This window comes from Carassius auratus, chromosome 15 (genome assembly GCF_003368295.1).
Source record: "Carassius auratus strain Wakin chromosome 15, ASM336829v1, whole genome shotgun sequence".
Classification (NCBI taxonomy): Eukaryota; Metazoa; Chordata; class Actinopteri; order Cypriniformes; family Cyprinidae; genus Carassius; species Carassius auratus.
This window is the reverse complement of record NC_039257.1, coordinates 12,424,346-12,445,011: the sequence shown is the minus strand read 5'-3', so window position 1 is coordinate 12,445,011 and position 20,666 is coordinate 12,424,346. Positions and strand designations below refer to the sequence as shown.

General features: G+C 35.4%; 1 protein-coding gene across 3 annotated transcripts in view; it reads right to left on the bottom strand.

The window, feature by feature from the left end:
- LOC113115134 (protein-tyrosine sulfotransferase 1-like) overlaps nucleotides 1-19,060 on the bottom strand; it is a 44,341-nt gene extending 25,281 nt beyond the window's left edge. For 2 of the 3 annotated variants that reach the window (XM_026282438.1, XM_026282439.1), the window contains exons 1-2: nucleotides 18,678-19,059; nucleotides 2,246-3,258 (exon numbers count right to left, since the gene is read on the bottom strand). In XM_026282438.1, the coding sequence (XP_026138223.1) occupies nucleotides 2,246-3,225 (980 nt within the window). In that variant the 5' untranslated portion in view covers nucleotides 3,226-3,258; nucleotides 18,678-19,059. Of the gene's footprint in view, nucleotides 1-2,245; nucleotides 3,259-18,677 lie in introns of all 3 variants that reach the window. The other variant, XM_026282440.1, reaches the window with a different exon arrangement.
- Nucleotides 19,061-20,666: the final 1,606 nt, after the last annotated feature.

Sequence of the window (20,666 nt, the reverse complement as noted above, 5' to 3'; positions counted from 1 at the left end):
ATAGATTTAGTACTGTTTTGATGGCAGTGTAAAATTAAGCAAGAGCTTACTTCTTGTATGAACAGTTTTGTAACTACAGTAACTTTGCATTTTGAATGATCCTTTAAATACTGTATATTAACAACAAGAACAACAACCAATATAAAATATTGTTAAAAGGCAAATAAATAAATAAAATTTTTGAAAAAGTTGTCTTATATTGGCCAGTTCTCACCTAAGGAAAGTAGTAAGGCCTGAAAATGATAAAGATATAGGATGGATATCGAGGAAGGACAGAATAAGTATGCAGTTCACCCAGCTCACAGATTTTTGACAGACCACAGATGAAAGACAGACCAGAGATGCTTTGAGAACAAAGAGGGGAAAGAAGTGATATGCTACAGCATCCAAATAAAAAAGAAAAGTCTGTGGGCCCTCTCTGACCATAAGCTTTTTATTTCTAAAAATGGACACCAGACAGAAGCCACATTTCCTTGGGACATAAATGGGCTCGACTGATTCATGTGTTAATGGAGGTGACCCTTTGTGCTTTCAAGATTCCAATGACTTCTGCGGGCCATGTGTTTATCTAAGTGGCTTAAAACACATCCACACCATATGACCTAAACTTTGTACTTTATTTGGGATGTTTTCTGGAGTGATTAATGAAACAGTGACTAACCTTGTTTTGTTCTTGAATATCTAACTCCCTGAAGTGCAGAAACAAATTACCTCTGAGTAGCATTTGACAAAACGAGGTTGCATTTACAAAAAAAAGAAAAGAAAACTAAGATAGTCTTTTCATTATTCATCAGTTTTTTTCTATTGGAAAATAAAACATCGGGACTCACGTTCCAACATGCAACAACATGTTTTACTGCTGCAGGAATGTTTCTGGTGATCTACACCCTTCATTTGCTCAGTTCAGGGCATGAACTGTACAGAAAACTCATTAGATTTAAGAACATGCCCTAGAAGCTGCTACACAACATACTGTGGTCAACGAGAACGTGTACTCGACTGCACTCGAGGGATTATCAAGTTGTTTTCAGCCAGAACTGAAAATAATTTATCACTGGTCAGTGAGAATTTTAGCACATGTACAGTTATAGCCTGACAGGGAGAGAAACACCCACACACATCTGCACATACACACAAATGAACACTAAGTGTTGTTTATGTTTGGGATAGCACACTACCATACTAGTCTGAATATTTCTGCAGTATACAGCACATGTACAATCCACAGTATGCAACTTTCTGCCTGCATGGAATAACCAGGTGATCTAATGCCCTAATGCTGGACTTTACCGCCCATTTACATTGTGACGAATAAACAGAATCAAATCACAATATTTAATCGATGTTTTCCTAATCGTTTGATCAGACTACTAAAATTAGAATATTTTACATAAATTACTTACACACATTCTAAAATATATACATCCTTTTATTTACTAAAAATGCAAAACAGCTGTACCTATGTTGTTAAATAAAATTAAAACTAATCAAAAACTAAAAGGCTAAAATAAAATAAATGAGATGGAAAACTTAAAAAACATCAGAAATATCGCCTAAAATAAACTGAAATAAGTTCAATTGAAATACTAAAATTACTAAACTGATATATAGATGTGGGTGTGTGTGTATAAAACAAAATAAATGAATATTTAAATTACTTAAACTGAACTAAAAATAAAACTGAAATTCTAAAAATGTAAAATATTAACACTGAATTAAATTGACAAGTAATGTGACAGCAATGTAGTCTAGTAATTTTTTACAATCGTAATTAGTGTGTGAATAATGATTTTTTTTATTTTATAGATCAAACTAAATATTATACAATATAAATAATAATTATTAATAACTTGTTGTTTAGAAAAAATGCTAAATATTTGTATTTATTTCTGTATTTATAAAATATGCAAGTCTTGTAAAAGCAATGTAGCATACGTCTTTTCAAAATGTCATTACACATGCTGTTTCACACACTATTTTTGGAAGAAAAAAAAAATAGTAGGCCGTAAGCATCACCTAGTATGCCAAAAATAGCCTGTGTGACACAAAAGGCTGGTGGCATTAACGAGATAAGATAACTGAACCAAGCTTAAATAATCCAGATGGCTCATAAACCATAAGATACTCATGCCGGAATGCAGTGCTTAAAATCCTGCTTTGTCTTTGACAAGAAAACAATTATAGCTTATCATTTAACCCCTGATCCAACACAAAGTAAACTAGTCCACAAGTCAACAGCACTTACTTGGAGAGCGAAACACCTCCAGCTTTCCCAATGAGCTCCTCGTGGTGCAGAACTGCATCATTCCAAGGAACGTTCAGGAATTTCAGAAGCGTTTTCATCCACTTTTCTGGGTGCAGGACAAGCTGTTCGTAGTGCACAGGAAGGCACTTGTCCGCTGCCTCCAGACACTGAGTGTACATTGTTTCTATGGCCCGGTTCCACTTTGTCAGACAGTCCCGATAGCTGCTCAAGTCAAACCCGGCGATGGTGACTTTACGGGAGATCATGGAGTGGACGGAGGCCCTGCCGTCACGAATCATGAGGATGAACTTAGCGTTAGGAAAGATCTTAGCTAGATAAGAAAGTGATTTAAGAGCAAATGGGTCTTTATTACACAGGTAGTTGGCCGGTTCCCCATGTTTGACGATGATCTCCAGAAGGAAAGCTTGCATGGCTGAGTCCAAGACCTCGTCTGTTACTCCGGCTTCATCTAGCCTCATTTTCTCCCGGCCAGAGCGGCTCCACATCTGCTTCATGGCCAGAATGCGAGGAATGACACGGGTTTCTTCTCCACAGCGCACATCGGGATGAGCGTCCAGCATGGCCCGCATAAGAGTGGTGCCACTGCGAGGGACACCACCGATAAATATAAGAGGCATGTCTTTATTGTAGAGGAAGGGGGTGCTGAGGTTCTGGCCCGTGCGCAGGGTGGTGCGCAGGCTGCTCACCAGCAGTGGGCTGCGCTCCTCTATCCGGTGGTGGCACTCCATGGCGTGCCGACCCAAGTAGAAGACTGTGACGGAGCTGATGACCAGGCAGGCCACCAGTAAGTTCTGCTTCAGCTTGCCAATCATCTCGGGGGCGAACTGGAGGGCTGGTTGAGGGGCAAGCGATAGAGTGAGATGGGGAAGAAGCCGAAAAAGGGTAGGTGAGGTTGTGGTGAACGCCCGATACTCAGGATTGGCCGTAACGGAGCAAGCGGAAGCTGGGATCTGCTGCATGCAGCTCTCGTCGAGTACCTGAATCCATCAGGCCTGAAACACAACAGAACAGATCCTTCAGTGAACCTCATGTGATTAGAGCATGTGTGGCTTAATGACATAAGAGTGCCCGTTTATGAATGTATATCTAGTTTAAACACATATTCTTGGAAATGAGGTTTTGGAAATGAGAACATTTTCAAGAAAGGCTTAAATTTAATGACTCTGAAAATGTCATGTGATGTAACAAACCATCAAGTATAACATAAAGACATATTTTTCCTTAAATCTTCAACACATATGATTGCACACATCTATTTATAACTTGTGTTTTGAAGGTATTTTTTATAGTACTTTTAGTTACTTTATATATACATATACATATATACACATATATATATATATATATATTTTTTTTTTTTTTTTTTTTTTTTTTGTATAAATTATTATTTAATAAATATTTGTATGTTTTTGGGGAGTCACATCAAATAACAACTATAGTTGTCTTGTCATTAAAAGTTCTAATTAGTTTACGGCATATAAATTGTACACACATTTTAATTTATAAAATAGATTTTTAAATTTTAAATTAATATAATGACCATTTTGCACATGACAGAGTTTGGATGGTGTCAGATGAGTCTACTCAGATTTGTTTTTTCAAATAATAATACACTTTAATAAAGCACTTTTCAAGAAAGGTCTTAATTTAATGACTCAACGTCATGTGGTGTAACCAACCATCAAGTAAAACATAAAGATATATTTTTCCTTACATCTTCTACACATATGATTGCACACATCCATTGATAATTTGTGTATTTTTAAGGTATTTACAGTAGTATTAACAGTGTTTTTAGTTATTTATTCAAATTTTATAGTATTTTAAAAACAATGTAAAATAATTATTTAATAAACTAATTATATATATGTGTGTGTGTGTGTGTGTGTGTGTGTGTGTGTGTGTGTGTGTATATATATATATATATACACACACACACACATACAGTATATATTTTGAAAATATTTTCATGTATTTACATGTATAAATTTATATTCATATAATTTATACTATATATAATTATATTTAATATATAAACATAAAACTTTTTCCGAAATACATGCATGTGTGTGTTTATATATACATAATTATTCGTTTGACAGCGCTAATACTGACCTTCATGCACAGTCTGATGAGTCTACTCAGATTTGACTCAGATTTACATGATAAAGCACTTATTTTTGTAAAAAAAATAAAAATAAATATAAATATATATATATATATATATATATATATATATATATATATATATATATAATACTACTACTACTAATAATAATATATATCTTTAGGAAATCCTAATCATAAGGAAATCACGACATAGTGATAAAATATTAAAATACAAAAATATTTAAATTAATTAAAAACAAAAATAAAAAACAAGATCATAATAGAATGTATGTATTCGAGTAATTTTGTATATGAATTGCATTTTAATTGTATTTTTGAATAAATTGCACTGCAAAAACACACCTACACACACACACACACACACATATACTGTATATGTCTTTAAACGAATACTAGCTGCCCTGTTCAACCAAAAAAATAAAAGAAAAGAAAATAAATTGAAAAAATTAATTTGCAAAAGAAACTAAGTAAAAGAGGCTTTTAACAAAGCAAATGGACTGGATGAAAAAATGCTAGCAAGAACAAAACGTATCAGACTTCAACATATTGGACGATAAGCACAATTGGATTTTTAAGAGCAACACTTGCGAGATATAGTTGTCTGAAATAAGAGACAGATCTGATCAGATATCTTAAGATTGACTCATGTTTCCTCCCACTCTCTATCTACAGAGAACACATTTCCAGCAGCTAAAAGATGTATGACCTTGCACCGTGCTCTACACAATCTTAAGAAGTGGGCGGCCAACTCAACACAAGCAGCACACATAAAACTTAACCACACTGTTCTGGCTCTGGCACACTGGGTTTGTTACAAGGTTTTCCTGTGCTATTCTTTGACCAAAGCACCGACCAGTGTAGCACATGTTGGCCTGTGTCAGCATTGTGCTTAAACACACTAGTACAGGAGAAACAGCAAGGGAAAATTTCTGGAGACCATGATGTAAACTCTATTTTTATATTTCTTAAGCAAATCTGAGCATTGTTTGCCTGTACACGGTGTTGTGAGCCATTGTCATGTGGTTACTAAGATGATAAGGTTGTTAGGTGGTTTCTTTAGTCTGCATTAGAGACGCACAATAAATCAGCCAATATATTTTTTCAGTCAATACTGTATTTTTTATAAAGTATACAATAATGATAATAATACATATTATTTTAATAGATAGATAGGTCATAATTACATATAAAAATACAATGGTTCATTTTTTATCAATTAGTATATTATTTATTTATTTATTTAGATATTATAATATTTTAATAAAAGCCATTTGTTGGTTATGGGAGCTGGTTATGGGAATTGTTATTAGTATAATTACCTAAAATGTAAACTATTAAAAACAGATTTGTTAATTAAAATAAAGTTGAACGAATATATATAAATATTGGAGTAAAAAACTGACAAAAAAAAAGGACTGAAATAAGTTTAAATTGAAGCATAAAAAATTATTAAACAGTAACATTAAAGAAAATCATAAATAAGTAAAATTCAACTGAACACTGAAAATATTAAATCTAGTATAAAATTACAGCAAATAATATATAAATAACATTCCTACTCTTGAGATCTTAGCTGATACAATATGACATACAGTATAATGTCATTTCGAACCAGAATCATGATATGTAGCAAATAATTGTGGTGGGATTTAGTTTGGCCACATTATGCAGGTCTTAACAAGCTCCAATTATGTTTTGGCACTGCTTTGGTAACTTCCAAGTGCTATTGAAACATTGGCCTTTAATGCAAAATGAATCTTGTCAATAAGCTACAATTGTTGTTTTGCTTTTTATATATATATATATATATATATATATATATATATATATATATATATATATATATATATATATATATATATATATATATATATATATATATATATATATATATATTAGTGCTGTCAAAATTAGCGCGTTAACGCATTCGATTAATTTGAAATATTTAATGCGTAAAAAAAAAATAACGCAATTAACGCGGTTTCAGTTTTTTTTTTATTTCCAGTTGTGGCCTATGTGTGTTCAACGTGCAAAGAAATATGGATAAGACCAAGGAAGGACTTTTACAAGTTTCAGTATAAAACTCTGCCGGATTACTCTTCAGTCTGCCACAAGAAACATTACTCTTCATTTAGTCTGCCACAAGAAACAGCAACATTAAAATCATGAACTCAAATGTCATTGTTATGATATCTTAAGATTGACTCATGTTTCCTCCCACTCTCTATCTACAGAGAACACATTTCCAGCAGCTAAAAGATGTTGTGGCCTATGTGTGTTCAACGTGCAAAGAAATATGGATAAGACCAAGGAAGGACTTTTAGAAGTTTCAGTATAAAACTCTGCCGGATTACTCTTCAGTCTGCCACAAGAAACATTACTCTTCATTTAGTCTGCCACAAGAAACAGCAACATTAAACATTAAAATCATTAAAATCATGAACTCAAATGTCATTGTTTAAAAAAACAAACAAAAAAAAAACAATGACTGTAACAGTGCGTAAATCAGACCTTTCTGTAACGCTAACGTTAATAAGCTTAAACGAAAATAACGAAATAATTGTGTAGCGGAGTGTTTTTTGTACACAGTGCCGCGAACTGTCAATCACTCCTGTACGCGTGCATCACTGTCCTCCTCAGCTGCAGCAACTTGCGCTCTCTCTCTTCATCAAGCTTTAAAACAAAAAGGGGACAAAAAGATCATATTGTCTTTGGGCATAGGCTATAGATTAATTAGATAAATGAATATCTAAATTTGTGCCTTGCCGTCTGAGGTATTTTTTTAGAACTTAGAAAAAAGATGCTGCAGCCAATGAACAGCCAGCGGGGGCTGCAGGACGACTCAACCTCCGCAGACAGTTTTTAATGTTTATCAGACAAATGAGACAATAAATACTCAAGATTTTGCTTTAGTATAACTCACAACGAGTTTCACACACCTTCTCCGGCCACGTTGAGTTGTTGACACTTAACAGTGGGAAAAGCGACACATGCGCTATTCACTTGTATAACTTAAGGGTGAATGGGTAATGTAGTTTCTGCTCTGGGTGGGATGAATTAGGAAGCTTGCATTGTGAAGGGCGCTCTGAAAATCGGCAGTGCAGGTAAAAGATTAAAACCTCTATTAAAACAGATGTCCAAATGAGCGTACCGGTACGCTACAAGCACGTTCTGGGCGCACGGAGAGGTGGCGGTAAGCTCAAGAGCTATATTTGGAAGTGGCGGTACTGAGTACCGGTGCGTACCGGCCCACTTAAAGCACTGGCAATGACTATACTTTGGAATTTTTTTGCAGTCCACTTAGAATTCAACATGGAAATAATTTTTGTTTTTTATTGGCATTGATTGTTTTGAAATTCAAATGGTACTTACATGCCTGTGTTTTTATTTCTGTAATAAATATGGCTTTCAAGCCAACAGTTAATTTGGAGGATATTGATGGTTTATTGCAGGTATGTTGTTTACATGAGAAAATCTGTGTTACAAGTTAAACAAAAATTCCAATAAACAATCATATTTTGAATTTAAATAGTTTCTTTGTCTTGAGTTTACATTAATTATTTACATTTTACATTTACATATCCAAAAAGTTTCAGTCTTTTAATCGCGATTAATTTAAAAAAATTGTGCGATTAATTAGTTAATTTTTTTTAATCGATTGACAGCACTAATATATATATAAGCTCTTTAACTGCCAGACCAAAAATCTGTGTACACAAATGGCCTCCAATAAGCTAATTTCAATATTCTAAAGACTAATATTTGAAACAAGGTCATCTGTGTTCATTAAATTACTTACAGATCTCACCAAGGGAACAAAAGGTGTGTGAAGGCATTAAGCCACTTCGCTCAGACTAGACCCATGAGAGCCTCTCAAGCCATTCGAAGGAGGTTACCCACTCAGGAATCCAGACAATAAAGTTTCTTGAGACACCTGAGCCTGGTTCCGCTGGGAATCTATTCCAGGATGCTGGTAAAATGACCCTAAATTGACACAGCTCTTCATCTCTGTCCACATTAAGGGGATTATGTGCGATCACCATCATTCATTATTGTCAAAAATTTCTTAAAGCACCCCATTATGGATTTTTGAAAATTACCTTTCATCCAGTGTGTAACATATGCTGGTATCAAATTTTCCTGTTGCTGGTATCAAATTTTCCTGTTGCGATTAATTGCTAATGCTTTTATTATTGTTGTAGTCCAGATTAAAATGAAAAAAAAAAGTTTGAAAACAAATAGCCTATTTATTCTAGATATTTGTATTTGTATATTTGTAAAGTATTTGGCGCTGTGATGAACACCATAGCAAATCCACAAAATCTGAACGACTATTTAAAATTATTTAAAATGTTTTAAAAAGTAGCTGCTTTATTTATGGGGTTTCCAGGGTAAGGGCTGCATTTTCTGCAGTTTAGTGCCATCTGCTGTCAGAGAGTGAATGTGCATTCAATCAGTGTCTCTCACGTGTTCCCCCATGTACTCATGCGTGCTTGTTTACATGAGAGCACACATGCGTTTTTCCAGAAGTGCGTGATGACTAGCTTGACTGTTGTTTAAGTGGAAGTATTGTAACGACAAGTCAACTAGTCTAAAAGTAAGAACCCCCCAAAAGATGGAAAGAATAATCAAAAAAGTTGTGCGTGTATTAGGGATGTGCAACAGTGATCGAGTACTCGAGTACTCGACCGCCACATCGATGATCGATCACGTAAACGATGATCGAAATTATTATAATTTTTTTTTATTGGTTATGGCAGCAGGTTGGGCGGCGCCCTGATCTCTGATTTGTTAGCTTCCCACTTGATGCCTCAAAAGACGTAAGAAGACATAATAAGGGCCTCAAAGTCACGTAGTGATGGCTGGCTTCCCTTTGAGAAGAACGATGAAAAAACAGTTCAGGGTAAGCTGTGCAGCGCCAAGCTTTCACACAAATCTACAACAAATAGCTACAATGCGCTTTCATTTAAAATTTGTGCATAAAATATCTGGCGATAACAGACGAGCATTGAATCACCTGCCGTAAGACCTAAATGCAACGCAGGCAGAACCGAGAAGACGACAAAGCTATTCGCTGAAATGGTGGTGAAAGATTTGCTGCCCATTAGTTTCAGGGACAGAGAAGGTTAACTTGTCCAGTGGTGCCTGGCTGTTCCTGCAACATCTGTTCCAGCGGAGCGAATTTATTCCACTAAATGTGAACAGGCTGCGAACTCGGCTCTCATCCGAGCACGTAGACCGCCTTATGTTTTTGAAAAGACATTTGAATGTTTCACCGGTCGTGGTAAATATAATATCCATTTTTTTAAAATAATATTATTATTTTAGTTTTGAGTTTTAGCCATAGTTAAAGTATCTAGGCTATTTGGTCTCTGTTTTATACCTTATAATAGTTGTTTGGTTAAACTTGGTGAACTTTTTTCTTATCTTTTAAAAACTACGTTTCACCGCTGGATCGGAAAATGCCGTTGAATAAAGTAGCAAAAAAAGAAAAAGTATCTTTGTGTGTTAAATTTTAAATCACAGACAAATAATGAAATGGTCTTTATAAAATAAAAATGCACTGGATATATTTGTAGCCTAATTAGCCTACATTATATTTGTAGAGATGACAAAAATCAAAATTATTTGTTTGTCAGTTTTTATCTTAAATATAGTTTAAATCTCATTCAATTATTTAGCAATAATCCATGATTTCCATGCTGTTAAATAATATTTAAATAATATTTTGGTTGATCAGAAAGTGCAAAATATTAATTAAATATTAAAATACATAAAAAAAATAACGATAGTGACACTAATGCGAATTTATTGTACTTTCGTTTTTGTAAAGCACAATCCGATCGAGTTACACTCTCGGTCAAGTTCACATCTGCATCGGCGAATTTTTTCCAGATAAAAGTTGCAAGAGCTAGTCTACGTCTGATTAATTAACATGAACAATTATGCTAAAATCGCTGCATATCATCGATTCGTTTCATGCTCATATAAGCAAAGCCCGATAATGATATTGCTCTTAAATGTTTTATTTTTCTATTATTAGGCCTATTGATATTTTATTACTGATGTTATAATAATGCAGCCGAGCTTTTTTTTTTCGTCATATTTGTGGGCATAATTCAATTCATATGGCTTAGAAAACGCGCAGGTTTATGGAAAATAAAACTTAATTACAACTATTACACTTAATAACGTAGATGAAAATATAGCACAAATCTGCCATACATTTATAATGAGAACTTTATAGGAATATTAAAATCTGTCCTTGCCCATCTTTCAGCGCGCTGTCATTAAAACGCATCAGCAGGAGTTTGCGCGCTCTCTCTCTCTCTCTCTCTCTCTAACGCATAACTTAGCATCCTATTGTGCTGATACAAGTTGTAATGTTACGTCTGATATGTATCTCAGTTATCTTATTTATCATAGGATGTGTCATAGAATTAGCTTCCGTTTATTGGTAGCTATAGGCTACTCTTCACCTCAGGCAGATATTTCTTGCTCCTTTATTAATAACATTGCTTCATCATAATCATTATCTAACCTGTCCTAATCATGTGTTCATGTTTTCTTAGACAGATTTTCGTGTCAGATTTTTATTTTACATTTTTTTCATTTTCATAACGATCTTCAGATTTTTTCATTATGTACATTATGACCATGCCCCGCCCCCCCACATAAGCCCCACCCCCAATCAATCGATTAATCGTTTTTGAAACCTATCGATGATCGAAATGAGAAATTTCCCAAAATGCCCATCCCTAGCATGTATATAATAGCCTACATTTGAAATACTAAATCTTTGAATCAAACTGTCAAATCCCTCAACGAATTCCACTAAAAATAGGTCACAGTTAAGCTCTAGCCTACGTTTGCCTCGCGTTATCATCATTTAATTTTAGGAGGCACACACTCAATGTCAGCCAATGCTTATTTATTCTAATCAGCTGGGGAAAAATGCAGAACAAGTGAGAATTTATGATCTTCATATAAAAGTTAGCCAATATATTAAAACAAGTCAAAAACTAATTTTATCAAGAAATAGCATTAAAACAGCTTTTAAAAACATATTTCATCATGTAGGCTATATCATCCAAAAACAAAACGAACAAAAAGAAAGACAGGACCTGAGGCGATTAACAATTCCTGCATTTGAAAAAACATGCTCGGTGGGAACTGAAGTAGCAGGCACGCAGAGATAACCAATAGCAAGCCAAAATAATTTTGGAAAGTGCCTGGACATCCCGCACCACCACCCAAGTGAGTCTTCGTTAGAGGAATATACGGCGTGCACAGGATCGCAGTGAATAACGTGATTGACATTAGCTCAGTTTGGCTAGTCTCTAAGCTAATGCATACATGCCTTTATTGAATATGATTACGCATTGCTCCAGTAGAGTTATTGTAAGCCAATTTGACATACCGTTTACACAAAACTTTTCCATTTCTTTCTAATTCAAAATAATCCCACACCTTGCTTGTCTTTCGCGAGGTCACATTTGAACTCGCCACAACTGACATGAAAACTCATGCATGGTCAGAGGTAAAATGCCCAGATACAATTTTTTTTACTTATTTAAAATGTTTTACATGTCACAATATTAATTTAATGGTAAATTAAAATGATGGTAATATGAATGATAATTATATTTTATTCTGTCATGTAATTGACTGTTGTTTTCAGTGTCAACTCGTAGGAGCTGTACCGTTTAGGGGCCATAATAGGGGCACTTAAAAGGAACGATATTGCATTAACTTACATTATGTGATGCGAATCTGAAGAGAAACACTGAGGGACTGAAATACCTTCACGCAGACACTTATCCACACAGACAGATTCAGATGGCATTAGGGAATCTATTAAGGCTGCAGGGAACAAATATTGATCTCCAAGACTGCCTTTATAAAACGGATAGTTCCTGTCCTGGATGCTGATTGGTCAGTACAGAGCTCCACTGTTCTGCTAGAGTAACACTAGAGTAACAGCTAATGTGAAACACCTTTCAATCTGCTGTGTTTTTAGCACTGTGGATGGCACATGAACTGGGTGGCAACAGAATAGGTTTACAGTTTTTCTCAAACGATTTGACACTTTTCTCCAATGCAATGTACTTGTTCTCAAAACAATTAGCACAGCCATCCAAACACAAAATGACCTTAACCGTACAGTTTAGCTTTATCACTCACTGGTCTTGACTGAATCAACAACTTTAATAAGAATCAATATATTTTTAATTCATTCGGGGGTGGAGTGTTTTACAAACTCAGGTTTTAATGACCAATTTGACAACTGATTGTTTAATGCAATACTGCGTTTTTTGTTGTTGTTGTTGTTGTTTTTTAACTACAGTATGTAAATGCATATGAGGGTATGAAATTTTCATGTTGCAATTAATTGCTAATGATCTTAAAATGGTACAGTATATGGTATTATCGCTGTATTTAAGTTGCAAAAAACCCCCCCAAAAAAACAGGTTTAATAACTTTTTTCTCATAACAAAAAGAACCGACCATTTACATACAATAACGTAATACACAAAAAGTGTATAAAGTAAAAGAATTTCACACGCATTAAAGTGCAAAAGAATTATAAAGACCAATACCTAACACTTTACAATTTGATCTTATTAGTTAACAGTTAAAGCATTAACAATAAATAATGAGCAATATCTACATTTGCTACTGAAGTTATTAATCGTTGTTAAAAAAAATAGTTTTGTATATACTACAATAGTTAATAGAGTTTTGTGTTGTGACCAGTTGATGGGGAACATTTTCTTAAAATGCATTAAATCAGAATCATTTGTAATAAATAATTATTCACAGTATTTTGATGTGCCAACGACAACAATATCATGCATATACATTACCGTGATATATCGTATCACCAAATACCAGCACATAAGTACTTAATAGTGCATTTCAGAATTCAGAAGATCATGATTCAGATTGAGGATCGTGATTTTCCATTATAAGATTGTGATGTGATATTCTGGGAAGATAGCCCACCCATAGTGTACTGCTATAGAGAGATGCATTTATAAAAAAATAATAATAAAAAAAAAAAAAAAAAAAAAAAAACTTTTAACTTGAGAGCCTCATTTTTAGTATGCAGTGTCATTTCCAAGATGCTGCAAGAGTGGCAAGCACACAGTCAAAAACGGCAATCTAGACAAAGCAGTGCGGTGGATTGAAAAAAAAAAAAAACCATGAGAAACAGCACTGTAAGAGATTATGAATGGCAGAACTTGCAATTTTATGCTAACCTGCAGCAATGAACATTTTTCATAGGTTCAACTGAACCTAAGCCTAAATTAAACTGAGCCAAATGAAAGTCAACACTGTATTCTGCGGTCTATGAACAAATCATCTGTCATTTTATTTGAAGTAAATCAACAATATTTCCACAACATCACAAATGAAGAATTGTGTTTATGCAGTTTTTATCCACACTTCATGTCTCATACTTCATCTCAAATTCTTCACTCACACTGCTTTTCTCCAGGCATACCAGCTTAACCATTAACATATTCCAATTTCTTAACATCATTCATCATCTATAAACCACTGACTGTCTTTCCTTCTGTGTCACTCGCAGAAATAAAACTGCTGTGACAAACAAACACAGAAATCCATGTTGATGTTATTGGTGACGTCTGTCTTACAGTGTTAATCATACACTCAGATAAACGTCAGCGTGAACCTTGAACCTTGACATCCTGTGAACATCGGCCGCCTCTGATAAGTGAGAGGAACTTAAAGCTCTCTTTCAAGGTCTGTGCAGAGCTTCTTTGTTGGAGAGGAGCCTTGCACTTGATGGATTTCTTGGCTGCGGGCTGTTAGTACTGACAGATAGTAAACAGGAATTCCACACCCAGAATCCTCAGTGTAATGGATGAGGCTCTCCACAGGAAGAAACGCTGTTGTTCAGGAACATCTTCCTTGAACTGTGTCACGCAATGAGTCACGGTTTCATCCTCTTCCCATTCTGCTTTAAGTTCGAGCTCACTTATAAAACCATCATATGCTAGAAACCCACTCCAGTTTATTCCACAGAGGAGACACGAGTCTCAGTTGTGGCATACACACAAGCTGAGTGGGATGTTCAGACTAGTAAAGCTAATGAGAAGGCTACATCACTAAACAGAAAGAAAAGACTGAACAAATGAAAGGCATGGATGTTTACTCGGTCATTAACAGACATTTAAAAGCTAGCATCATCTGGATGTGAACCACTCCACTCCAGCGAGGACAAGCCTCTTAGCTGATTTACTATTGCGGTTAAGTGATGTTTGGTCTCGCGTTTCACATTCATGAAAGAGAAATCAAGAAGGTGTTGGTGTTAAATTAATAGAGCTTCCACACTTCTGTTACAGATATCCTCCACTGGATTTGACATTGATCTGTTTGGGAATCCTCCACGGCCCTGTGCTGAAACCAGACCACAGAATCACTTAATGAGAAGAAGAGCCTGAGAAGCGTTTCTTTAACGAGACCTGAAGAGTTTCTCGCTCTCCTTTAACAAAAAAATGAAGGGGGGTTGCAATTTCTGGAATAAAGAAGGCATCATTGCTTTTGGTTGCCTCTTGTCTTGGTGTCCTCTTATTGGCATACTTGAAATATTTGATCATGGTTTTCACAAAAAACTTTTTTTTTCAACACTGATAATAAGAAAATCTGAATATTAGAGAAATTTCTAAAAGGTCGTGTGACACTGAAGACTGCTAAAAATTCAGCTTTTCCATCACAGGAATAAATAAAGCAACTATATATTAAAACATAAAACAAATAGGCTATTTAAAATTGAAATTAAGTTTCACAACGGTTTACTGTGTTTGATCAAATAAATGTAGCCTCGGTGAACATAAGAAACTAAAATAAATAAATAAAAATCATACTGACCCCAAACTTTTGAAACTTACCAGCCACCTTAGAGATTAATTTAATTCATTAATGTTTAGTTAATTTAAGCTTTTAATATTTTATTTTTATTTTATTTATCATTTTCATCCATAACATAAACATAATTATAAGCTTGTCAGTACCGCCCAGAATTTTTATATCAGTGCATCCCTATTTTTTTCCACTCAAAATCGCCATGAAATCTAAATGTACTATTCTTATTTTTTATGGAACACTGCGGTATTTATTATAAATGATTAATCAATGCACAGATTTTTTTTTGCCCTTATAATCTTTTATTAAAATAAATTCCCCTCCCTCTTGCTTCGACATCTCTTCTCTTCCCAGATGATGTGTTAACTGTCACTCACATGAGACTGCGGCATTAAAAACGACTACAATTCAGTCAATTGAACAAAGACCTTCTTCCCAACTTTTTTCAAGAAGGTTTGTTCAAAATGGTGTCCCTGAGCTGAAATCACAATTTCAACTTCAAATTTATATTTGCGTATCACAGGAAATGCATTTCTGTGTTAACACACACACAAAAAAAGACAGTCTAACAATTCAGACATGGGAAAAGATCAAACTCAGTAATCTTCCCTTTCAGACAACAGTGATCCTTCCTAAGGAGGTTCAATCTGGACCACTTGAACAAAAGCCTTCAGAAAAGATACCTCAGAAAATGAAATCCAGCACCGGTGAATGAGCAACAGACAAAATGAGCAAGACACTTTTCATTTTAGATATGAGGGCTTCTATTCAAAGGGCGAGGAGAGAATGGGAACACTTGATGTAGAAAGCGCTTCGTGAGCAGAACCATGCAATCATTCCTGAAGCTGACAGCCGTGTGTTGACGGCATTTCTGAACGATTACAATAGACACAAAAGGAGTGCTCAGGTCTTGTGGCAACTGTTCTTTATCAATCACGCAAATGCACCCTCTATCTACCCATGTCACCTGTCTAAGCTCAATGCAAACATTACAGCTGCACTGAGAAAAGCTTTAAGGTAACCTTTAATAAATAGAGTTAGCATTGCACAGTGTATCTGTACCTTATTCGTAATATGAATCACTTAATATTAGGGTTTTTAATGTAACAGCTGGGATTATAATTATTCCATCACTTAAAGGGATAGTTCAACTGAAAGTTACAGTTTCTGGTCCCCATTGACTTTCATAGTACTTTATCTGTATTATGAAAGTCAATGGGAACCAGCAACTGTTTGGTTCTCAATATCTTCAAAATATCTTTGAAAAAAACTCATACAGATTTGGAACAACTTAAGAGTGAGTAAATGAGTCAATAATCCGTCATTTCATTTTTGAGTGAACTATCACTTTAAAGCTAATCTTTAAAAACACTAGTATAATAATAACACAGATTTTCTTTTTTTAAATATGTCTTTCTATAAGCGGTGCCTGGCATTTCAATTTAATTTTAAATGCAATTTATTTGTTATTATTTTTGCTTGCACCAAACTATATAGAATTTTAATATCATCTGTAACATCAAATCTGTAACATCAAATGATATCAGAATTTCAATGGTGCATCCCTAAAATATAGCAATGTCAAAAATGTTTCATCTGATGGCCATTGGCTAAACCTGAATGTTCAATCGAGGCTGAGTCAGACACTGGGATAAAGAGTGGCTCGAAGGCACTCGCTAATCTGTGATGGTTTTATTTCTTGCGACCTCCGACCCCAAGGCTTGCTGCAGAAAGCCTTTTAAGATCGCATTACTTCATATTAGTACATCCACATTTTGACAGCGATTTTCTTCATTTTGAGAGAAGCTTTTAGGTTCTTGAATGAATCGGGCGCAGCTGAACACATTTTGCAGCACATTTAAAATGATCTATGACAATGTGGACTTGAGAAGCGAAGGGCCTAATCTAATATTCAGATGCACCGACTACAGTGCTTCATCTAAGATGCCCAAAGTGCGGTGTTGCAATGCTAAAACTGATTTGAAGTGGCAATTCAATCAGCTCAAAAGTATAAAACCGCAGTTCACATTCAGTACAAATGATAGTGTTTGAGCATCAGAACTGGCTGAAAGTCTCCGAGTTAAAACATCTCAATCCCCACTGCCTTCTAGTGGCTGGGTCAAAACTATCTTCACTGCTGGAAGAATCCTGAGTGATCACGCAAAGAACCACACAAATTAATCAGCATTAAAAACATGACATCAGAGGCAGTGAGCGCATGTTTTAGCCTCCAAAGAAGAGACACAACACCACAGGAATGTCTTTGTTGAAAGTCCATATTTCAGGTCTCTGTATCACGATTGCGCAAAATGCAAGGACAGATCAATACGCAAGTGTCGCGCTTGTGAGACAAAACCACAACACAAGTTAGCGTTACAGCAGAAGTGTTAACAAAAAGGACTGTCCATCAAATAGATTTTCAGTTTTAGCAGACACAGTAGTGTGACAGTAATCTAATGCCCTGAAATGTTTCATTCTTAATAACTTAATAAATTCAAAATATATACATATATAATAAATATATACATTAAAAAAATAGATTAATTAAAAAAAAATCATTCATTAAAATAAAATAAATATATTTTCATGAATTTTACCAGAAATGTCAACTTTTCAAAAGTCTAGGAGACTAGTAAACTTCTAGGGGTCCACTAAAACCCCAAGGAACCATCAAGAATATGTATTCTCTCTCACACACACACTTCTTTGGCACATATCATCACATTTATCTGCCTCTCTATCAAATCAGACAAGAAAATCAGCCAGCCGTCATTCTCACTGGACTAATGTTTGGCCAAAGCACAAGTGAAAGGTATTTCTATTGTCCAAAATAGTCAAAAAAGGGGTCTGTCTGACCATAAATTATGAATTTGGCTGAAGTGACTGCCAGGCCTTGGGGCTACAGACGGGCTCTGTTCACAAAAACCTAAACAGAAACACTTGTCAATCATCAAATTTACTTCTGCGAGGAATAATTGTAATTTTGACACAGCTGATAACATGTTATTCCTATTTAAATAATCAGGACGAGTAGGTGCTTCAAATCAAATGATTATAAAGGCCGTCTCTAACTCTGTTTCTATCTTTCTATCTATTTCTATCTCATTTGACATGCACACATCAGGGATTGACAGACAAAGCGGAGTGATGTCCATACTGTTCAATTCAAATGTTGGCACGTGCAAAGTCCGCATCATTTCCCCCCAGTCCAGATATATATACATTAGTCCGTTTTTTTTTTTTTTTAAACTTAAGTTGGACTAAAACAAGGAAAGGGTTGTTTTGGTAATCGCCGAAAGAAAGTAGATTGAGATGCGGTTATAACGGACGGTAATGCAAATACATTGTAACGCTGCAACACTTTTGGATTATGTGTAAAGAAACGCACCTGGTCTGGTAGATCCGTCACGACAGATGATGAGTGGGTTACACAAGAACTCTTTGTAGTCGAGGACCGACGCACAGACGTGCCATTCGCTTGAGCTGTTCCATTCACCGCTTTAAAATGCGACACTGTGAACCTCTCGACGCTGCGCTCGCCACAACTGTATCGCAGCGAAGCGCGTCACCTTCACTAGGTTGCCAGATGTCCGTTATTCGCCTATACTCGCCTCAACTTTATATATATGTTTTCCGTAGAGCACTGTTTCAAAAAAGTACGGCCTGATTATATGCGCAATGCATTGGACGATTATTTGAAATTAATAATAAATATAACTGAGCTGAAATCTCCTCTGACTGAATCATAAACAACGCTCTTTCGTGTGGAGTTTTTATCCCACATAGGCAACACGATTACTGGTTCGCTGTGTGAAGAAAAAAATAATAGCAACACTCCGATTGGTCCAGAGGCTATTTGACGTGTTTGTCTCGGCGTATGCTATTGGTTAAACGCGCAGTTGGCTTTAACCCCGCCCTCTTTAGTTGTGTTTTGCAAGAGAGCACCGTGGTCTTACAGGGTTCTTAAAGGGAAAGCGCATCCAACTACTTCATTTTTTTTCTGGAATAAATATTGCTAATATGAACAAAGTAAACTATTTAACAACTGAAATAATTTGTAGTAATATTAATAAGAGGATAATTAAAAATATATATATTTAAGAATCAAATTCATCCAGATGTTCAGTATTTTCAAATTTTTCGAATACATGTTTGAACTGAATGTTAGAACCTTGACTCATGGATGCATTTTATCTGATTAATTAAAGTTTATTATCAACTATGATCTCCCTGAGTTCATGACATCAACTGTGATTTACTGTGTTCCAATGAAGTCCGGCTTCAAGTGACATTCTGTTCCACTGTTTCTTGAAGAAATTGGGAAATTCCGACATCCTGAGTTGGAACGCATGCACCGTTACTGGCAAAATAGTCCTCATGCAGAATAAGTTGAATTTGACAGCCATTACTGCACTAATAGACCATAACATGAAAACAGAGCACTCAGCTGCTCCAGAGCCAAGATATTTTGAGGCCCTAAAAGCTCCCATCACCATAGTTTCTCAGCCCATGTTTCATGTTTCTTGCTAATGCTGTGGTCAAACGCACTGGAGACGTGGAGCTGATCTGACATTCTTCAAATAACAGATTTATTCAGCAAACCTTTGTGTTTTTGAGAGCATGTAGAAAAATGTTATATATTATATTATATTATATTATATTATATTACATGGACAGCACTTGAATAATAGAGTCTTTCTCTTTTCCCTTAAAAACATAGTTATCAGATCTCTTTGAAAGGGGGCACTTTAAATTGAGATTTAACTATAAGGTAGTTATGATTTTTCCATATGTTTCTTTCAGTAGGAAGTTCTTCATAGTTCATGGGGTTGTGAAAAATTATTCACACCATACATTTTAGTGAGATGACAATCAAACAAAAGTCACAATCCCTCTGGGAGGCCGTTTTTTCCTGGTCTGTAGCTCCGGCTATTCAAATATCATCTGTGGAAGATGACAAAAATATGACCGACTATGTAATGACTAACAAGCAGGTGGGTCGGACATGGCATCTTTAACAATATGTCCCCGGAGAGTTTAATGCATGGTGCTGAGAAAGCACACCAAAGTGTGAGAACAGATGGGTCCTGAGAGAATGGCAGGAAAGCAGACTGTGTGGTGTAACACGGCGTGTCGTCATATGGGCCTGTTCAGATCTGCAGTGGGACAGGCACCCCCGAGTGTGCACTCTTCCTAAGGCCTCTATGCAATTTGCTTCATGTGGCTGCTTGCATAAACACTCACTGCATCCTAAACATATACAGTAGCAAAGACTGAATGAAACTGCGCATTAAAGAAAACCACAGAACCACTGAATGTTGTCTTGACTTGTACAAGTTATTCGATGAGTTTAAAATGAATAATTACTAAATTAATT